This window comes from Syngnathus floridae, chromosome 8 (genome assembly GCF_059516105.1).
Source record: "Syngnathus floridae isolate MCC-2025c chromosome 8, RoL_Sflo_1.0, whole genome shotgun sequence".
NCBI lineage: Eukaryota > Metazoa > Chordata > Actinopteri > Syngnathiformes > Syngnathidae > Syngnathus > Syngnathus floridae.
Window position 1 is genome coordinate 2,018,866 of NC_142420.1, and position 18,313 is coordinate 2,037,178.

The window sequence follows — 18,313 nt, forward strand, 5'->3', positions numbered from 1 at the left end:
GGATGACGTTCTCTGTAAATTTGACGGTGTGCCGCCGCCTTCTGCCACGAGATCGTCTTCCGCACAATCCTGATCAAGGAGGTCCTTGTCCGTTGTGGCGGTCGGGAATGCTTGGCGGTCGGAAATGCTCTCGGGTGCTTCGAGCGTTTGGTCTGGGGATAAGGATCCATCAGCGCCATTTTGATCTTCAGTCAAGTCGTCCCTACAAGGGGAAATCAGTGCAGGTGACATAGGGGCTTCTTGTGGTCCTGATGACAGTGGGCTCAAGGATTCGGCCACTCTGATGTCACTTTCGCTGTTAACTCCTTCACAGTCTAACCCCTCACTAGTGACCATCAAGACTGGTGTGCCATCTCTGTGCTGCTCTGTTGGACTCAAAGATTTGGGTGTAGTTACCTTCTGTTCAATGTCTTCCAACTGCTCCTGTCCGGGGGATTTGGATAGCCTGTCTTTATCTTCCGCAAGGTCCGTGGCTTGGTCAGCTAAGATCAGGACTGTTGTCTCATCTTTGTCCTGCTGCTCTGCTGGCGATGATCTGGAGGAATCGAATTGTTCGTCTTGCACCGCATCTAAATCTCCACATGGTTTGTACCCCGAGTCCTCCTCGTCTTGAAGATAAAACGCCTCGCAAGCGTCTGCCTTCTCTTCCGCATTCTGTTCCGTCAGCAGTGACGGACTCAAGTTTGACCCCGCGTCCAGAGGTGAGGTGGGGGAAAACCTGTCCTGTTCTGATGGCTCTTGGGTGCAATCAAAACCCACTCCGGGTTCCTGGATGGCAAAACCAGACTCGAGCGCAGGGCTTAAACTCTTGCACAAATCGGAACAAGACTCAAGTTCTGGGTTTATGTCTTTGTCTAAAAAAAACGCATCCTGACAAGGAGAGGAGCTCAATTCTTCTGGCGTGCCTCCAGACCTCTGTGGAGAGGCATTTAAGGATTTGGATTCCGCATCTTCTTCATTTTCTAGCGCCGCAAGCTCCAGATTTCCTTGAGGGGACATAAGGAGTGGTGTCCCAGCGCCCTCTGCATCACTCCACACGGAAGTGTCCTCGGAAACTTTGACACTCGACTCGTTCTGCGATGGCTTTCCGGTGGGATCGACGCACAAAACAATGTTACCGTCTTTTGAATCACTGAAGCGGTCTACGTGACGGACTAATCCTTGGTAGATGGTAATGGAGGCTCTTCTTATCGCCTCCTGGATGTCTGCATTTAGGTGAATTGCGTTGGGGGAGGACATTGGAGAACCAACGTCATTTTCCATCGAGGGCTTCCGTTTTTGTCCCTCAGATGATCTGGAATAGTTTGACCCCAGTCGTTCCAGTACAATACCGCCGTTGTCCTCTTGGCACAGTTCTTGACTGGCCGAGCTCCATTTGGCCCCGATGGTAGCACCGATGTCGTCGTCCGAGCACATCGTGCTGGGACTGCCCGCGTCGGAGCAGCTCCCGGTCCTCGAGCCCCTGGACATCAGATCCGTTTGTAAGGTCTCCCTCGCGATGGGAGACCTTTCTCCATTCTCTGGGCCCTCGTCACTAAAGTTCAGCCCGTCCAGGAGCCCGGAGAGGAGCATGTTGGTAAAGTCGGTGGCGTCGGAAAAAAACGGATTGGAATTCGGATCCATTGCCCTCTTTCGCTCAAGATCTTATCTCAAAGTTTCGTATACTCGTGGAGTAAAACAGAAACATGTGCAAATAAATTTGCTGACGGCGAGCCCGACGGCAGGTTTTGGTTTGCCAAACATCCAGCCCCATCGCAACTCGACTGTACAACTTTATGACTCCAGACATCTATCCTTCGATGACGTGACGCCCACCTTTATGATTTGCCTCATGTAACCTTAGATGACCGCAGTTCAGTCAACATGACTCCGAAAATAGATTCACGTCCACTGAACCAAGGCCCTATGACTTGAAACATCAGCGTTGGAGGAATAGCATCATGCTGACATCACTCCCACAATCGCGTGACCGAGAATTTGGTGACAGCAGGTACAGTTAAGTCATTTACTATTTTGGGTGATGTGAAAATGAAACCGTTAACAGAACAGAGTGGCTGATCTCTACAGTGGAAGTTGCAAAAAAATCTGCCACAAATTGTCCTTGCAGATAAACTCAAATGGAGTTGAAAGTGATTATTTGCGTAGGAATGGGTTGAGTTTGTTGAGGTTAACCTTGTTTTAACACTCCATACTGATGCAACAATAAAAATAACAAAATAATCACATACTCAACTGAGCTGTGATTTTTTTTTTTTTTTTTTTTTGGATACAGCTGTCGAATCTTTTCTGTTAAAAATTGATGGATGCATACATGGTGGCCTTTTACAACTATGTTTATATGATTTTGCAAACCCAGTTTACAGAATTTGATATCGATCAATGCCAAGTCTGGATGATGAAAGATGGGGAAGGAAATTGAAAGTACATTAGGTGCACCTTGTTATTTATGATCGTTTTGTTTTATTATTTATACAAATATTGCCATTTAGAGCATTTATTTGCTGAAAATGAAAAAGGTCGGGGTTCAGCAGTGTTTTTTGGGGGGGAATTTCGTTCGCCCTCATGGTGGTTATCAAAAGTTGTTACGTCGGCTGACGTCATGGCGTAAGGAGTAACGTCGCTCCTCCCCCTCCTGGCTCCCGCTAGTTGGCCACCATTTTGGGAGTCAAAACAGTACCAGCATCAGCTAGCGCGTTAGGCTCGGCTAGACCACGATAGCCGAGCCCTACGCTCCTCTCTGGTGGCCTGGCTATGGTTCACACGTGTGTGGTGGCAGGCTGTAGGAACCGCAGGACGCCGGGCACCGGCCTGTCCTTCTATCGCTTCCCGCGGGACCCCGAGAGGAAGCAGCGGTGGATCGCGGCCGTCAACCGCCAGGGCTGGGCGCCCAACGACGGCAGCCGCTTGTGCAGCACTCACTTCATATCCGGTATTACTTTCATTTTAACTGCCAGTGGGTTTTTTTCTTTATAGGCTGTATATTTACACCTTTTTTGCTATGTTTGACCTCTTATAAACTGTGTTCATTTACTTTGGTCTTACTTTCGTCTACCTCACTTTTTGGGTGCTCATTGCCCCTTGCATGATCAACCAAACAGGCAAATACGATAATAATAATATTTGGGAGAAAATTTGAGATAGTAAAATTTCCATTATTACAGTACTAGAACAATTTTCTTCTCACGTCACAACCATGTTTTATCTGATTATCATCATCCAAGTTTTTCCTGCATCTGTTCTCGTCACATGCAGGTAAACAAGTCAAGAACCCTCGTTCGCCGGACTATGTTCCTTCCGTGTTCACGCCCATTTCCCCTGAGATGAAGGAGCCCAGTCCACCCGAAGTCCCAGACAAGCAGGAAGCCCGTGTGGAGGCGGCCAATGCTCTGCTCTTCCTGCAGCGTCAGGGCGGGTCCGGAGCAGATGAGCCTGGTTCAATCGAGACCAAAGTCGAGGGCAGCATGTCGTCTTTCACGGATGATGATGACGACGACGACGAGTCTCTGAGTGACGACAATGACAACACGCTTGCACAAACGTCCGTGAACTTTGACAATGTGCTCAAAACACTCAGGCGGGAGAATCGAGCGCTGCGCGAGTCTGTGGAGAAGATGTCCCTGTCGGAGAATTCCCTTCGGAACGACGCGGAAAAGGTCAAATTCTACACGGGCCTGCCAAACTTCTTTGTGCTGGAGACGGTCATGCTACTGCTGGCACCGCACATGGATGCTATCAGGAATGCCAAGCTGTCCAAATTCCAGCAGCTTTTGCTAACGCTCATGCGTCTCCGCCTAGACCTGCGCAACCAGGACTTGGCCTATCGCTTCGGCATCAAACACTCGAGCACGGTGGTCCGGACTGTGCATCACGTGGTCAACATCATGTCTTCCACCTTGGTGCCCACCGCCGTCTTCTGGCCCTCTCGAGCCGAGCTGCGCAAGAACCTGCCCGTGGCCCTGCGCTCCTCCTGCCCGGACTGCGCCGTCATCGTGGACTGCTTCACCGTACCTTGCGAGGGCCCGGTTGCCCGGGGCAACGAGCAAGGTGCGGCGGTGGCGGGCGGCGACGTCTTGAACTATTTGATTGGTGTGGCACCGCAGGGCGTGGTCACCTTTGTTTCCAAGGGAGTCCTGGGAAACTTCAGTCCTCGGACCTTGGCGGAGAGTTCGGGATTTCTCTGCAAGCTGCTCCCGGGCGACGTGGTTTTGGCCAGCCGGGATCTGGACATCGGCGATGCTGTGGCCGCTCGCGGGGCTCGCTTTGGCATCGCCGCTCGCTTTCAAGACGACCAGAGTCAGGGAGCGAAGGTCTCGCCGCTTGACACAGTAGGTGTGCAAGCTCACGTGGAGAAGGTGGTGTCCATAGTGAGGCGGAGGTACGCCATGCTCACCGGCCCTGTGGAGAAGCCATTCGCCGCGGCTGCGGAGCGCACCTCCAACCTTTCTACCTTTGACAAGATTGTGCAAGTAGCTTGTGCCTTAAACAACTTGTGCATCTCTGCTGCACCTCTGGAGTGACCCTGTTCCTTTTTTCATTGTTGTTGAAACTTTGTTGGGCGCACTCTTGGTACCCTTTAGTCCGTCGCAATTGAAGTCTGTGGTTTTCTCAGAACGGGAGCAACTCGTCATTTACAAACTGACAATCTGATCTTACTTCCTGGCTGACAAGGTTCTGGCGAGAGATTCGGACATTGCAATTGTGATCTGGTTCGAGTTTGTATCCCGCCGGCTGCAATTAAAATATTCAGGATGTGTAGACCAGAGACGGCGGGCCCGTTCCCCAAGTTGCTTGTGCCTTCAACAGCTTACGTTTTTTGTGCTGCGCCTTTCAAGTACCTTGTAACACCTCAGCATGGTTCATTTGAACCGGACTCTGGTGTGGAACCTGTCGATGGTCTCGGCCCAGTTTGGTCGTGGCACGAAACCTGTCTGACCTAATATGTTGATTTGTCTTACCGAACGTGTCTTCTGTTTAGCTTTAGTGCTGTTTCACTCGTCAGTCGGTATAGCAATCCGTCCTGTTTACATTTTCATGAGAAAAGAGGGTGATGACACCCTGCAAACTAGCTATGGTTCTCAGTACCACAGTGAAGAACTCTAGCAAACTTGTTAGCGTCCCTAATGTAGCAAAGTGGTACAAGAAGCTTTTTTTGGGGGGGGGGGGGCACTTGAGTCATAATGCTCACCGGTTTAAAGGGGAACTAAACCTAAGATGTCAGCTGTCGCGTACCAATATCTACTAAATATTTATTTTGAAAAATATATCGTACTTGCATATAGGGGCTGCCATTTTTTTTCTCATAAGTGAGAACTTGCTGCCTCAGCTAGTACGATGTACACAGCATTGAATGATTAAATCCATCGCTCTCAACAATCTGTCAGTTCAATATTAAGATGCTGCTGCCGTTTTCAATGTTACCTCCAGTCTGCAGCTGATAAATTATATGTTGATTATTTTATTTGCTTTAATATTCCCCAAATGCAATATTAAACGGAGTACCAGGTCAAGTGCTGCCACATAGAATCGATTCTTGCTTTAAGTTGGGGAGAGGGGTTAGTTAGTTCCCCTTTAAAACAGTCTTTTCTTGTTTTGTAGTGCACATTTATGTAAGTAGACTACTGTTGTTCAGGTAAAGTCTCAGCTCCAGTGTTGGACCCGTACCAGATTAATGTAGTTTATAAAGTCCAGTGTGCCTTGAGTGTCTGTAGGATGCTTAAAACGAGAAGTTATCATTTTGCAAACTTCTAAGCCAGCTGTGGCTCTCAATGAAGCCCCGAATAACTGCACGTATTCATCCTTGGGGGGGGAAGTAACGGGACTGTTTTTGAGACGGAATTTTGGCGTCATCTAGTGGCTCATATTAATATTGCAGAGCACGTTTGCTTTGTTTTTGACAGTTTTCTGGATGTATCTAAGCAATCAGGTTTCTGTTTGGACTTTCCGAATTGATCATTGTGTTTCATTTGTTGTCGTTTATTGAGTTAATTCCTGCACATTGAACCTTTACAGTCGACATCAACGTTTGTGTGTATTGTTTAGTCTTTAGTCACATTAGATGCTAAATTTGCTGTGTTACGTCTCCTTTTCACAATGAAGTCTTTGAATTAAACACACTAATAGCCATGTCGTAAAGCTATATATTTTTATATATTGACTGATGTGTTGAATGCTGGAAATACCTGCATGTTCATTTATTTACATTGTTCTCTTGTATGCGTCCCTTCCCTACGAATAGTAATAAATACTGCAACAGTGATAAGGATCTACTACTTGGTGGCTTAAAACTTTGCACCGCTTTTGCGTACTTAATTGTTGAGGAATACGTGAATGCGGGTATGCGTGCGTCCGTTATACCATAAACATGGAACCACAGCGACAGAGAGGAGTGAAATGTCACTTTTTGTCAGGTCTCTCACTTTGTACTGAAATCTTTGTGCTCGAATGTTTTACATTTCCATTTATCCACAGGTATTTTAGTGGAGCATTTGTCTTTGCACAGACGATCTTCGCACAGTCCCGCTGTGACGCGCGTCGGTGTGGTCACGTGACCTGTGGAATGTTAACAATGCAGCGAGTGTCCAACTTTTTTTTTTCTTTTGACTTTCAGCCTGTTGAAGAAAATGGAGGCTGCTACCATCACTTCTTGTCCTTCTTCCCCCTTTTGTCCCTTCTGAGCCCGATCAAGAGCTCTAAAAGCCCGTCGAGGACTTCTCAACAAGCACATTTAATCGCTCCTTTTCCATCACATGGTAGGTGGACTGTACTTTTTGGGGAGGGGGTGGGGGGTACTGGCGTTGCCAGTGGTGGGCTTCTCTACCAAAAAATGTTACAAAATGGCGATTTCGCGCTGCTTAGAAGAAAAAATGTGCTCTTAATTCTGCTTTTAAGAGGCAAACCGAGCGGCGTGAAAGTGAATCGAACTGGAGTTTCCACATTTTCCACCGTTCTGGGTGAAGGGGCCGGGGGTGGGGGGCTGCTAGTTAGCAACCTAGCTTACCCTGTTGTTTTTAGTCTCTCTTGGAAAAAAAGGTAATTGTGAACTTTTAATTGCTTAGTATCGTTGTTGCTAACTTGGCTTGTCAGTGGGGCTAAAATACTGGTTTGTGTTTAGAATGCATGTTTATGGGTGCCTTCAGGGGTACACTGTGTTGTCAGTGTCACTTTTGTACCCTGACACATGCACGTTCCCCATTTTAGACGTGGAAAGATGCTAAAACTACCTAGTGGTCCTTTCAGTTTTCTTTATTACAGTCCATTATTGTAATATGAATTGAGTGTTTTTTGGGGTGTCCCTCAAGGATCTGTTTTTTTAAACGCTTGACATTTTAGAAAAAAATATTTTTTCTCAACCTGGAAAACCCAAAAGCAAAGAAAATGTATTCATTTTCATATTCATTTCGTGATTTTCAATTACAGGAATGAAAACTTTGCTATTCTGCCTTTATCATTTGAAGTGCATGAGAAAGTCTGGAAGCTGACCATTGGGATAAATAGTGGTCTACCTCAATGTATTTCTAATTAACTAATAATGAAAACAACTAAATCACACTATTTGATACAGGGCAAATGGACTTTTAAGCCCCTTTTTTTTCTAATAGGTTTGCGCACGGTCCGTAGTTGAGGGCTTGGTATGTATTGCAGACTATTTCAGATCAGTGTGTTAATATTTCGAGCGGCAATGTTCAGCTGCTCATCATTCCTATTTCCATAGCAGACAAATTTTGGGGGGTTTATTTCAGGGTGGACAAAGAATAGATGTTCCCAGTGATTAAATGTGGTGGGAACAGATGTGAGAAAGTCCCCTGAGACGGAAGGACCCGGTACTGCGGCTCATTGAAAACTGTAAATGCCATTTGTAATGGTTGTCAATTATACTTGAACACAAACATGAAGTAAACACACACATTTGTTCCATAAAGGGGGTGGGTGTCATTCTTCAAAATGGCCCAAAGCAATAGAGGCAACCAAGGAGGATATGGGTGAAGCTTTTCAAGGCACTCTGGTGTGTTACAATTGATCCCCCCCCGGTTAGTCTGAGATCACCTCTGGCTGACCCCCCCCATGTTACAGAAATATTAGCACCAGACTTTTGCCCTCGACTCTTATTACAACTTTGATGCAGTACACCTTTATGTCAGTATTTATTTTTAAGCAGTCACATATTTAATCACAGTTGCAATATTTGGGGGGGAAAAATGGGAATTTGACTATTTTTGAAAATCCTTCAGGCAGCCCTATAGTGCGGTATTTAAATTTTTGGTTTTGTCTAACGTGTGGCATCTTTTGTAGGGAATATCAGATGTTCACCAATGACCGCGCCGCACGACTATGCAGTGACGCCAACTTAATTGTGCTATGCTCTCGCCAGACCAGGCGCTAACTCCTTACCGTCCTGCTTCCTTCCACAGGAGCAAATTGGCAGCGGCATGATTTGGCTCAGCTGCACCCTTGCGAGCGGCTGCCATTCCTGGAATAAGATGGAACCCGAGCCTTGAAAGCCACACCATGGTGCGCCTGTAGAACCCCCGCCGCTACCTCGAGTCCTCAGACAAACAAACAAGGGAGACCAATCTCGGATCCACGACAGGAGAGCCTTTATTATCTCTTTAGGTCAGCCACCAAGGCCGGGAAGACTGACCCGCGGCCATGAGGCCCAAGACGTTCCCGGCGGCGCCCTACGTGGGCAACACACGCCAGAGGCTCCAGGAGATCAAGGAGGGCCTGAAGCAGCCGGCCAAGCTGGTGAGCCAGGCCTTGCACGGGGGCAGCCAGCGGGCCGAGGGTGCCGGCCGCCCCGCCGACTGCAAGGGTGGCAAGGACGCGTCCGGTCGGCAGCAGCCCGTGCGGCCGCAGCAGAAGTTCAACAATTACCAGAGCGCCTTGCGGGAGATTCGCAAGTCGCTCATGCCCTTCGCCAATGAATCGGGACCCGGGTCTGGCCACCCCGCCGGCGAGGTCAACCGGCAGATGCTGCACGAGCTCGTCAACGCCGGTTGTGACCAGGTGAGACGCCCGCCACGATGCCCTTACTTTCATTTAGATGTGGGACGATGAATAGAAACAAAAGTGCTAGCCGCTAGTTTATGAGAAGGTATTGGAGAGCCACTTCATTATTATGATTATACAATGGAGGCCATTTCCTGGCCCCGTGTGTGCTGCTGTCGCCATTGTCAAAGCAGGAAGTCGACATTCAATGGCAGCAGGGCGGATCAGTTCCTCGTCGTCGCCACCAGCGCCGAAGCCGTCCCCTCCCCCTGACCCGTACTCGTGACTCCCCAGTGTATATACACTAGAACAAAATATCAACAGCACCGAGTACACGCTGCCACCTTATGACAGCTTTGTTGAAACGGGACATTTGTAGTGTGTGGTTTGTAGTGTGTGTTTCTGTGTTTGTGTTGTGTCGGGTAACCTTTCTTTCCCCGTGTGTGGTTCTTTTGTGTCTTTTTAGTTCAGTGTGTGTGTAGTTTTGTAATGCGTGTGTATTACTGTAAAGTGTGCGTCTTATCATCTCTCGTCGTCTTTTCCTCGCCGGACTTCTCCAGCTGCAAATTAGCCCGCAATGTGGATGGTTGCATAACCACTGAGGAGGAAATGTTTTAGAGGGGGAGCGAGGGGGGAGGACGGTGGGAGCGGTATGCCACGCATTGACAGCACATGAAAAACTCGCTGTGTGTGTCTTTTGCGTAATGAGTGGCTTTGGAACTTGGAACTGTAAACAAAAAGTGTGTCATCTAAAGAGCAATTTGATTTAGGTGTGTGTGTGGTGGAGGTCCTGCATATGGAATCCCCGTCGGTGGTGTTTATGCAACAACCACAGGATGTGACTTATTGGTGTTTGTTTATTGTTTGCGTGTTCATGGTATACACTGGAAGGGGACGGCCTCTTTGACCAGTAGGGGGAAAATATGTGAACTTGGCATGTTTTGATGGGGACGTGACTTTTGTGACATTCACATCGGGACTGCGCAGATCACAAATATGTGGAATTCCTGCTTCCTAGTTGGGAGAACATCTGTCGCCACGGCAACAGACCGTCAATTTCGATAGCATAATTTCACGCCTCTTTGAGCATCTTCACATCATCGTCCTGGTCATTGTTACTAATATTTTGGCAATTGAGGGTTAAATAGCGAACACTGCGCGTTGTGCCAGCAGTCAATACAAACACAGTCACATCAGCTGATCCCCAACGAGTGTGTTGCCAGGGCAACAGTGTTTACCAAACTGTACGCATCTAAACTGAAGTTGAATTTGTTGATTCTCAGAAATTATAATCGGTCTTGTTTTGACCAGACTTGTGTGCGTGTGCGTGCATTGAGCATTACAAGGAGACGACACAAGCGCAAATATCTCACTTTCAATTCCGCGACCAGGTGGGAAATTCCTTGGAAGTTGAAAGCAGCTGACAGAAATAGTTGCAATTGTTTCATAAAATAACACAAATTTTGTTTTCTCCTGCTTACCAGGACTTGTCAGATTCTTGGAAAAATGGCCCTGACAGCTGACAAAGTCAACATTTCTAACATTTTCCACTTGGATGACTAAATACCGTCACGCTTCTGCCGGAGTGAGAATGTCATTGTGGGATGGGGGAGCAAAATTCCAGGAAACTTTCAAATTGAGAACTTCATGGAAATCTCTCCATCCATCTATTGAGAGCACCCTCGGGTTTATTCCCATGAATTCCCCAGAAACGTTTCCAATTGTAAATATCTCCTGAATTTCCCATCTCATTGAAATGGAGATTCTAGCAACATATTTTTCTTAAAAGAAAGCAGACATGAATATTTTGGGTGGTGCATTTAATAGCAGGAAACTCCCGTTCGTGCAGCGTTGGCTGCCTCACCGGAATCTGTTGGGTGGCTCTGCGGGCTTCCTTTTTTTCGCCCCTTCTCCTTGGACTTATCAGATCTGGAATGTGCTTATAAAAATGTGGCATAAAGCTTGAGTCCGCATTATCTCCATGTCATCCAGGAATGACGGTCAAATCCAGACGTAAATGCGAAAATCGAGGCCGAGCGTAATCCGGTTAAAGGGCGATGTTTTTCCCGCCCCGGTGACGGACCTCGCCCCTCGGCGCCGCACAGCTGTGACGACCGTTGCACATGTGCCATAACAAAGCTTATCGCCAATGATCATTGTGTGCATTCCGCTTTTTGCGTTTCCCTGTCAAAGTCAAAGTCAGCTTTATTGTCAATTTCTCCAGACAGATCAGCGCTTGACCTACATTAAGAGAAGAAAAATGACTCCCAAACCACAAATTACGTGTCTCTGCTTGAGCCGTTTGACCCACTTGTGGTGTTTGTGTGTTTCCTGGACCATCTGTTGCTATTACATGCTGATTTGGGGAGTTCTCGCATTGAGACAGGAATGTTTTTATCTGTTCCCAAACAATCCAGAACCTTCTGTGCTCTGGAAGTTGTATTGAACGGTGACTATGATGTAAATAGTACGCAAGTGTGTCCACAGAAGTGAATCAATCTAAATATGTACAAGTGTAAAAAGTGTTGAGAATGGATGGATGGATGTGAAGGGTCGCGGTGGAGGTCCTCACGTTCTAGTTTGTGCTCCACAGGAAATGGCCGTCCGGGCACTGAAGCAAACGGGAAGCAGGAACATCGAAGCGGCTCTGGAGTACATTAGTAAGATGGGCTACCTGGACCCTCGCAATGAGCTCATTGTGCGCGTTATCAAGCAGACTTCACCAGGTATGCACTTGTGACTTTGGGGGTCGCGGTCTACATCGTAACTGCTCCCATTCCTCGTGTTGTAATTGCAAGTGGAAAGTGTTAAACATACATTTGTGATTGTTTGTTCAATGTTAGGAAAGGTTGGCATGCCTCCCTCAATGGACCATCGCCCGCCACTGGAAGCCTCGGGCGAGGCCGCGGGTGCCATGCCCCCATACCACCCCATGTACGAGGGTGTGGCCGGGTACGGTCCGGAAGGCGAGATGCCCAGACCCTACATGAGCGCTCCCCCCGTCATGAACTACATGATGCCGCCCACTGGAGCAGCACAGGGTCCCCCCATGGGGAACCCAATGGGTCGACCGCCCAGCATGGGTAACTATCCGCCAGTGATGGCCCCTCAGTCTAACCCGGCTAACACCATGTACGCCCCGGGGGCCCAGCAGAAAGGCTATCCCGCTAGTATGGAGCAGCACGGGCCCATGATGACCTACAATGTCCCTGGTCAACCGCTGCCTCCCGGGGCCCCGGTGCCAGGCCCCCACTATGACTATGGCCACCCCAGGCCTCACTTGATGGAGCCCGCAGGCTATGGAGTCAAGAGAACTGCCTCCTTTCAAAACAAGATGGCGCCACCCCCCATGGCACCCCCAGACAATTACGTCAACATGCAAACTAAAGGGCCCCTGGGCCAGAACGTGCCAGGAGGAGGTGCGGGGGGCTACCCTGCCAATCTGTACCTGGCCTCCCACACCCACCCACGTCAGGCGAGCCCCACCTCCCATCAGGTCCACATGATGTCCCGTTCCCCGGGCGGGGTGCCAGCTCTGGGCCCTGACTTTTCCGATCTGCCCCAGAGCTTGATGACGCCTTCCAGGGCGAGCCTCAACATGGACTTGTACGAGCATCACTGGGCGGGGCCGCCGGGTCCCGAAGGGGCCCCCCAAGCCAGACAGCCCCAACCTCAAGGACCGTTCAGGGGTGAGGTTCGTGTGCCCAGCAGGGCCAACTCCTTCAACAGCCGCTCGGCTGTCTCCAATGGCGTTCGGCCGCCCATGAGCGCGCCCCCGGATCCTTCCTTGGGTCCTCCCAATACCATCACAGCCGTCACATCTCCACCCATCCAGCAACCAGTCAAGAGCATTCGGGTGATGAGACCGGAACCCAAGACGGCAGTGGGACCTTGCCATCCCAGCTGGATGGCGGCCCAAGCCCAGGAAATGACAGAACCGCTGGCTTACATGCCCGAGGAGACCTACACCCTGGAGCACCCCCAGGAACCCCGCTGCCCACCGCCACCTTACCCCAAGAATCTCATCATGTCACCGGGCGAGACCGCGGCCCTGGAGGTGGCGGGAGCCATGGGTGGGGCTCAGGATCACAGTAGCCCCGCTTCGAGAAGTACACACAGCGGCAGCGGCGGTAGCGGAACCACGGACGACGGATCGCAGCATATTAAGGAGAAGACAAAAGGCGGCAAGGCTGAGAAAACGGTCAAAGACAAGAAGCAGATCCAGACGTCGCCCGTGCCGGTGAGGAAAAACGGCCGTGATGAGGAGAAGCGCGAGTCCCGGATCAAGGCCTACTCACCCTTCGCCTTCAAGTTCTACATGGAGCAGCACATCGAGAACGTCATGAAGACGTACCAGCAGAAGCTCAACCGTAGGCTGCAGCTGGAACAGGAAATGTCCAAGGTAAAGGGAAAATATCTAATCCCTTCCAATTAAAGTACTTGAAATGGAATTAATAATCAACAAACTTGCCTTACTGTACGGGTTGCTGTAAACATTTCATCTGTAAGGGCCCCAGGCGGAATGTACCATTCTCAGTCACCCAATGATTGTAAAATCTGAAGTTTATGGAGTGGCTGGAGGCCGACCATGTGTGATTGGAAAAAAAGGGGAGCTTTTATCATATTAAAAGTCACACAAATGCTTCAAGCTTTGACATCACACATAGCAGACATTCTGAACGTCCATATCCACCGGGGACGTTTTTGACAAGACAAACACTGTGATGGTTTTGTTGCCCAAAGTAGGATTTGTTAATAACAGTCCGCAGCAAAGTCCTGAGCAGATAATCTACGGCTTGAAATCTGGAGAATTCACCCCCGGGGAGTTTGTTTTAGACAACGAGATCTTTATCGCAATAGTGAGCATACCATGACTTCGACCTCTGCCCTTTTAAACTCCTCCTGAGGCGTTTTTTCGGGTCAAGCAGAGTGTTGTCACCATACCAAAACTTGAATCTTTTGTTTAGTCTTAAACGATTCCATCACAGCGTAGTGGGACCAAAACATGACGGATCGGCTCATTTTTTTATGAATAGAGTTGACTTCTGAGCGTTTCTCGACGTTTCCACTTCCTGTTTGCCAGGCCGGCCTGTCCGAGGCGGAGCAGGGCCAGATGAGGAAAATGCTCAACCAGAAGGAATCCAACTACAACCGGCTGCGGCGCGCCAAGATGGACAAGTCCATGTTCGTCAAAATCAAGACGCTGGGCATCGGCGCCTTTGGTGAGGTGTGCCTGACGCGCAAAGTGGACACGTGCGCCTTGTACGCCATGAAGACTCTGCGCAAGAAAGACGTCCTCAACAGGAACCAGGTGACCTCTCGTACTGTTGATCAATTGTTTGCTGTTGTGTTGGTCTCATGTCAAAATGCGATGAAGACAACTGTTTCGGTCTCAATTCTAAGGTGGCCCACGTGAAGGCCGAGCGCGACATCCTGGCCGAGGCGGACAACGAGTGGGTGGTGCGCCTCTACTACTCCTTCCAAGACCGTGACAGCCTGTACTTTGTCATGGACTACATCCCCGGCGGCGACATGATGAGCCTGCTGATCCGCATGGGCGTCTTCCCCGAGCCGCTGGCGTGCTTCTACGTGGCCGAGCTGACGCTGGCCATCGAGAGCGTCCACAAGATGGGCTTCATCCACCGCGACATCAAGCCCGACAATATCCTCATCGACCTAGACGGGCATATCAAGCTGACGGACTTTGGCTTGTGCACTGGCTTCCGCTGGACCCACAACTCCAAGTACTACCAGAAAGGTGAGGTCCTCCCAAATGAGGAAAGCGGAAGTTTGCAAATGTCTTATTTTGATTCGATCCAAAGCTAATCAGTCACTTGCTTAACCCCCCTGACCCCATTCCACCAGGGAGCCATGCGAGACAGGACAGCATGGAGCCCAGCGACTTCTGGGACGATGTGTCCAACTGCCGCTGTGGCGACCGGCTGATGACGCTGGAGCAGCGGGCCAATCGGCAACACCAGCGCTGCCTGGCTCACTCTCTGGTGGGCACGCCCAACTACATCGCCCCTGAGGTGCTGCTGCGCAAAGGTGGGACCGCCGGAACCCAAGTACCCATCTCGTTGGCGCCGATTGATTGATTCTTCTGTGTGTCTTCAGGTTACACCCAACTGTGTGACTGGTGGAGCGTCGGCGTGATCCTGTTTGAGATGTTGGTGGGGCAGCCGCCCTTCCTGGCACCCACTCCCACAGAGACTCAAATTAAGGTTTCAGATAACATTAAGATTCAGACATAGCGCAGGTCAGGATCGTCTCTAAATTATCATCTGATTTACGTGCAGGTCATCAACTGGGAGAGTACGCTACAGGTGCCCGCCCAAGTCAAGCTGAGTCCCGAAGCCGTGGACATCATCGGGCGCCTCTGCTGTTCGGCTCAGGACCGCCTGGGCGCCAATGGCGCTGGAGAGATCAAGACGCACCCCTTCTTCAGCAAGGTGGACTTCTCCAGCAACCTCCGCCAACAGCCCGCCCCCTACAGACCCAAGATCACACACCCCATGGACACGTCCAACTTTGACCCGGTGGAGGAGGAGGGCGGCCCCGGGGCCTGGAACGACAGCGGGGACAGCACCCGGGCCCTGGACGCCCTGTGCTCGCCACACGGCAAGCACCCAGAGCACGCCTTCTACGAGTTCACCTTCCGCAGGTTCTTCGACGACAACGGCTGCCCCTTTCGCTACCCCAAGCCTTTGGAGGCCGCAGAGGGGCCGCCCGGCCCCGAGGAAGAGGACGAGGACGAAGACGACGAGGAAGCAGGGGAAGGATGCGAGCCGGTCTACGTTTAGATCACCCGTCACTGATGGACTACCCTGGGACTGACGCCCTCCTCGCAAGGGACCAAGAAAGTTCTGCCGCTTGACGAATGTCCGGTAAGAATGTCAAAATGTCGGGAGTCCCTTTCTTCCATTCCTTCCTTTTGTCTTACATGACTGAATCACTCCAAAGTGTCTTTTACAAAGTGTTTTTTTTAACACTGAAATATCACATGTGAAGAGGGAGTGGGCTAAGTTCAACAGGAAGGTTGTGCGCGAAAGCTGGACTGAACCAAAGTGACTCAAAAAGGGGCCGACTCAGTTTTCTGACTTTGAAATCTCACTTTACTTTATTGTAATTTTATCCATTTTTGCCTGCATTGAAATTTCACAGAAAGAGTCCATTTTGATTATTTTTTTTGAAAAAACAAAAAAACGCAATGTACAAGTTTTTCTTTGAATACACGGAAAATCGTAAAACATACAACGTTGACATTTTCAGGCCTCTTGAAAATTCCCCGCAGGAAAAAAATGCAGCCAAACACATGCGTATGACTTAAGTGCAATACAATGTGTGTCCCTTAAACACTTAATATTCATTTGAAAGTATTACAAAGTGCCATGTACAAACATATCGCTTTACCTACAATGTACTATACACTTGCAGTATATATGTTATACTGTATGTGTGTGTGTTTCACTTACAACATGCTGCTTATTCGTATTATTTACCTGTTTTAATCATTACCTGTTTTATCACGGCTTAAAAGTGATGATGATGATGAATGTGGAACGTCGATGGCCAGGCCTTCCCCGTCCTACGTCGGGGCGGGTCCCTGAACGCAGCACGGCCAAGCTCTCGGAGAGGTGGATTTACGGCAAGTTTGAGGAGAATGAAATGCTTTTTCTTTTTTTGGGGATGTGGCACAAAAGTTTGTTCTTGGGATTGAGCAAACCTTGTGAGGTTTATCCCCAACATCACAAGTTTTGAGTGCGATAGCCCAATCTGATCAAGGAGTCGAAAGGCTACCCTATCTAGATAATTAGGAGAAACTAGAAATTCTCAAAATCAAAATATGATATAAATAAAGTTGAAATTGTGAAAATAAAGTCACAAATTATGTGAATACTGGTCAGGTGTCATTTTACAAGCAAAGAAAAGCTCTTTTACTAATCATTAGAACTTTACTGTCATAGTACTACGACTATCTTTGTAATACCTCAACTGAATTCTTGACTTTATGGAACTTAACGACTTTGTCGAAAGATTACAACTTCATTCACGTAACAGTACAACTTTCCAACAAATTTCTGGTAATTCTACACGTTTTGCAAAGCCGGGTCAAGTGCTACGGTTTTATCCTAACTTTAACGTTTTAAGAATGATGGTTGACAATCTGCAGAAGCAATCGAACTTCCTCATCAGTATTCCAGTGTCTTCACTAATCCCTCACTTATGACTGGCAAGATGATGTGGTGTGTCCATGTTACTTATTTTATAAAAATATCATGTACTTGCGAAAGCATTTTTTTTTTTCTCTTGTGTTCTGCAAACTATCAAATGTGGCTGAGGCAATCCCGACGCCTCTGATTTCAGTTTGGTTTTTGTTTTGTTTTTCTCAATGGGGGAGTGCCCCCTTTTTGTGGCCTTTCATATTTGTTGTTACTGCACTTGTTCTTGTGTTCTTTTTTGACTGTTGGAGGAGCAGAAAGCAAAACTATATATCTTTGTTTAAAAACAAAAAACATCACCAATTTTCCCTTATTGCGATCCCCAAAAACATTTGGGGGAACAAAGTTTGATGTTCTGACCCTTTAAAAGGACAACAAAAAGCTTTAAACAAGTGTGAGTATTTTCTTTAGCGTTACAAAGTGATGACTGACAATCGTTGACTGTTTTTTTTTTTTTTAAATGTATGTAATGTATGTATTTGTACCCCCCAAGGAGCATATGTAATGTATATTAATCGTGAATTTATATTTATACAGATATACATATTTTTTGTATCTTTCCCACCTCCCTGCTTCACCTTCCTTTCTTTCCCACTGTGCTAATGTCCAAAATTCTATGCAGTATTATTATTATTATTACTATCAAGGTGACTTTTTTTCTTTTCTACATTCATGTATGAACTGAGATTTTGTCAATGCCGTTGTCTGTTTTGTTTGTGTCCAATGTAATGTATAAATTAAATTAACCCATGTGGACTCCTGTCTGCTTCTTGTTATGCACACACTCATCAATACATCCAATATTTTATATTAAAATTGGATACTATGTAAAAAAACAATCTTAATGAAAACAATATCTATTAGGGATAATTCATATTCACGTAATAGACGTACAACTAAATTATTATGATTTATACATAACCTAAAAATTATAAAGAAGTATATACTGTATATTTACTTGACAGTTGTTTGTCAATAAGTGGCGGTTTGGTAGAGAGAATAGTTGCAGTTTTATGAGTTTTTAAAAAGTAATAGTTATTTCTAAAGGATAGTTTCGGGAATTTTTGTTTACTGGAAGTTATTTTTATGTGTATTGTTACCCACAA

The 18,313-nt window shown here is 47.9% G+C and overlaps 2 protein-coding genes across 3 annotated transcripts; both read left to right on the forward strand.

Annotated features, from left to right (window-relative positions):
* The first annotated feature begins 117 nt into the window (after positions 1 to 117).
* On the forward strand, positions 118 to 17,963 carry lats2 (large tumor suppressor kinase 2). 2 transcript variants are annotated; one of them, XM_088382713.1, is made up of 10 exons: positions 118 to 1,990; positions 6,608 to 6,749; positions 8,409 to 9,003; positions 11,579 to 11,711; positions 11,829 to 13,387; positions 14,069 to 14,296; positions 14,389 to 14,743; positions 14,851 to 15,033; positions 15,103 to 15,209; positions 15,285 to 17,963. In XM_088382713.1, exons 3-10 carry the CDS (start codon positions 8,647 to 8,649, stop codon positions 15,786 to 15,788), a joined length of 3,426 nt encoding a protein of 1,141 aa, XP_088238839.1. In that variant the 5' UTR covers positions 118 to 1,990; positions 6,608 to 6,749; positions 8,409 to 8,646; the 3' UTR covers positions 15,789 to 17,963. The 2 variants fall into 2 exon arrangements, with proteins under 2 accessions (XP_088238839.1, XP_088238838.1); XM_088382712.1 differs by lacking the exon at positions 118 to 1,990 and adding an exon at positions 6,280 to 6,407.
* LOC148393886 (uncharacterized) lies at positions 2,599 to 6,269 on the forward strand. Its single transcript, XM_088382717.1, has 2 exons — positions 2,599 to 2,929; positions 3,253 to 6,269. Exons 1-2 carry the CDS (start codon positions 2,752 to 2,754, stop codon positions 4,515 to 4,517), a joined length of 1,443 nt encoding a protein of 480 aa, XP_088238843.1. The 5' UTR covers positions 2,599 to 2,751; the 3' UTR covers positions 4,518 to 6,269.
* Positions 17,964 to 18,313: the final 350 nt, after the last annotated feature.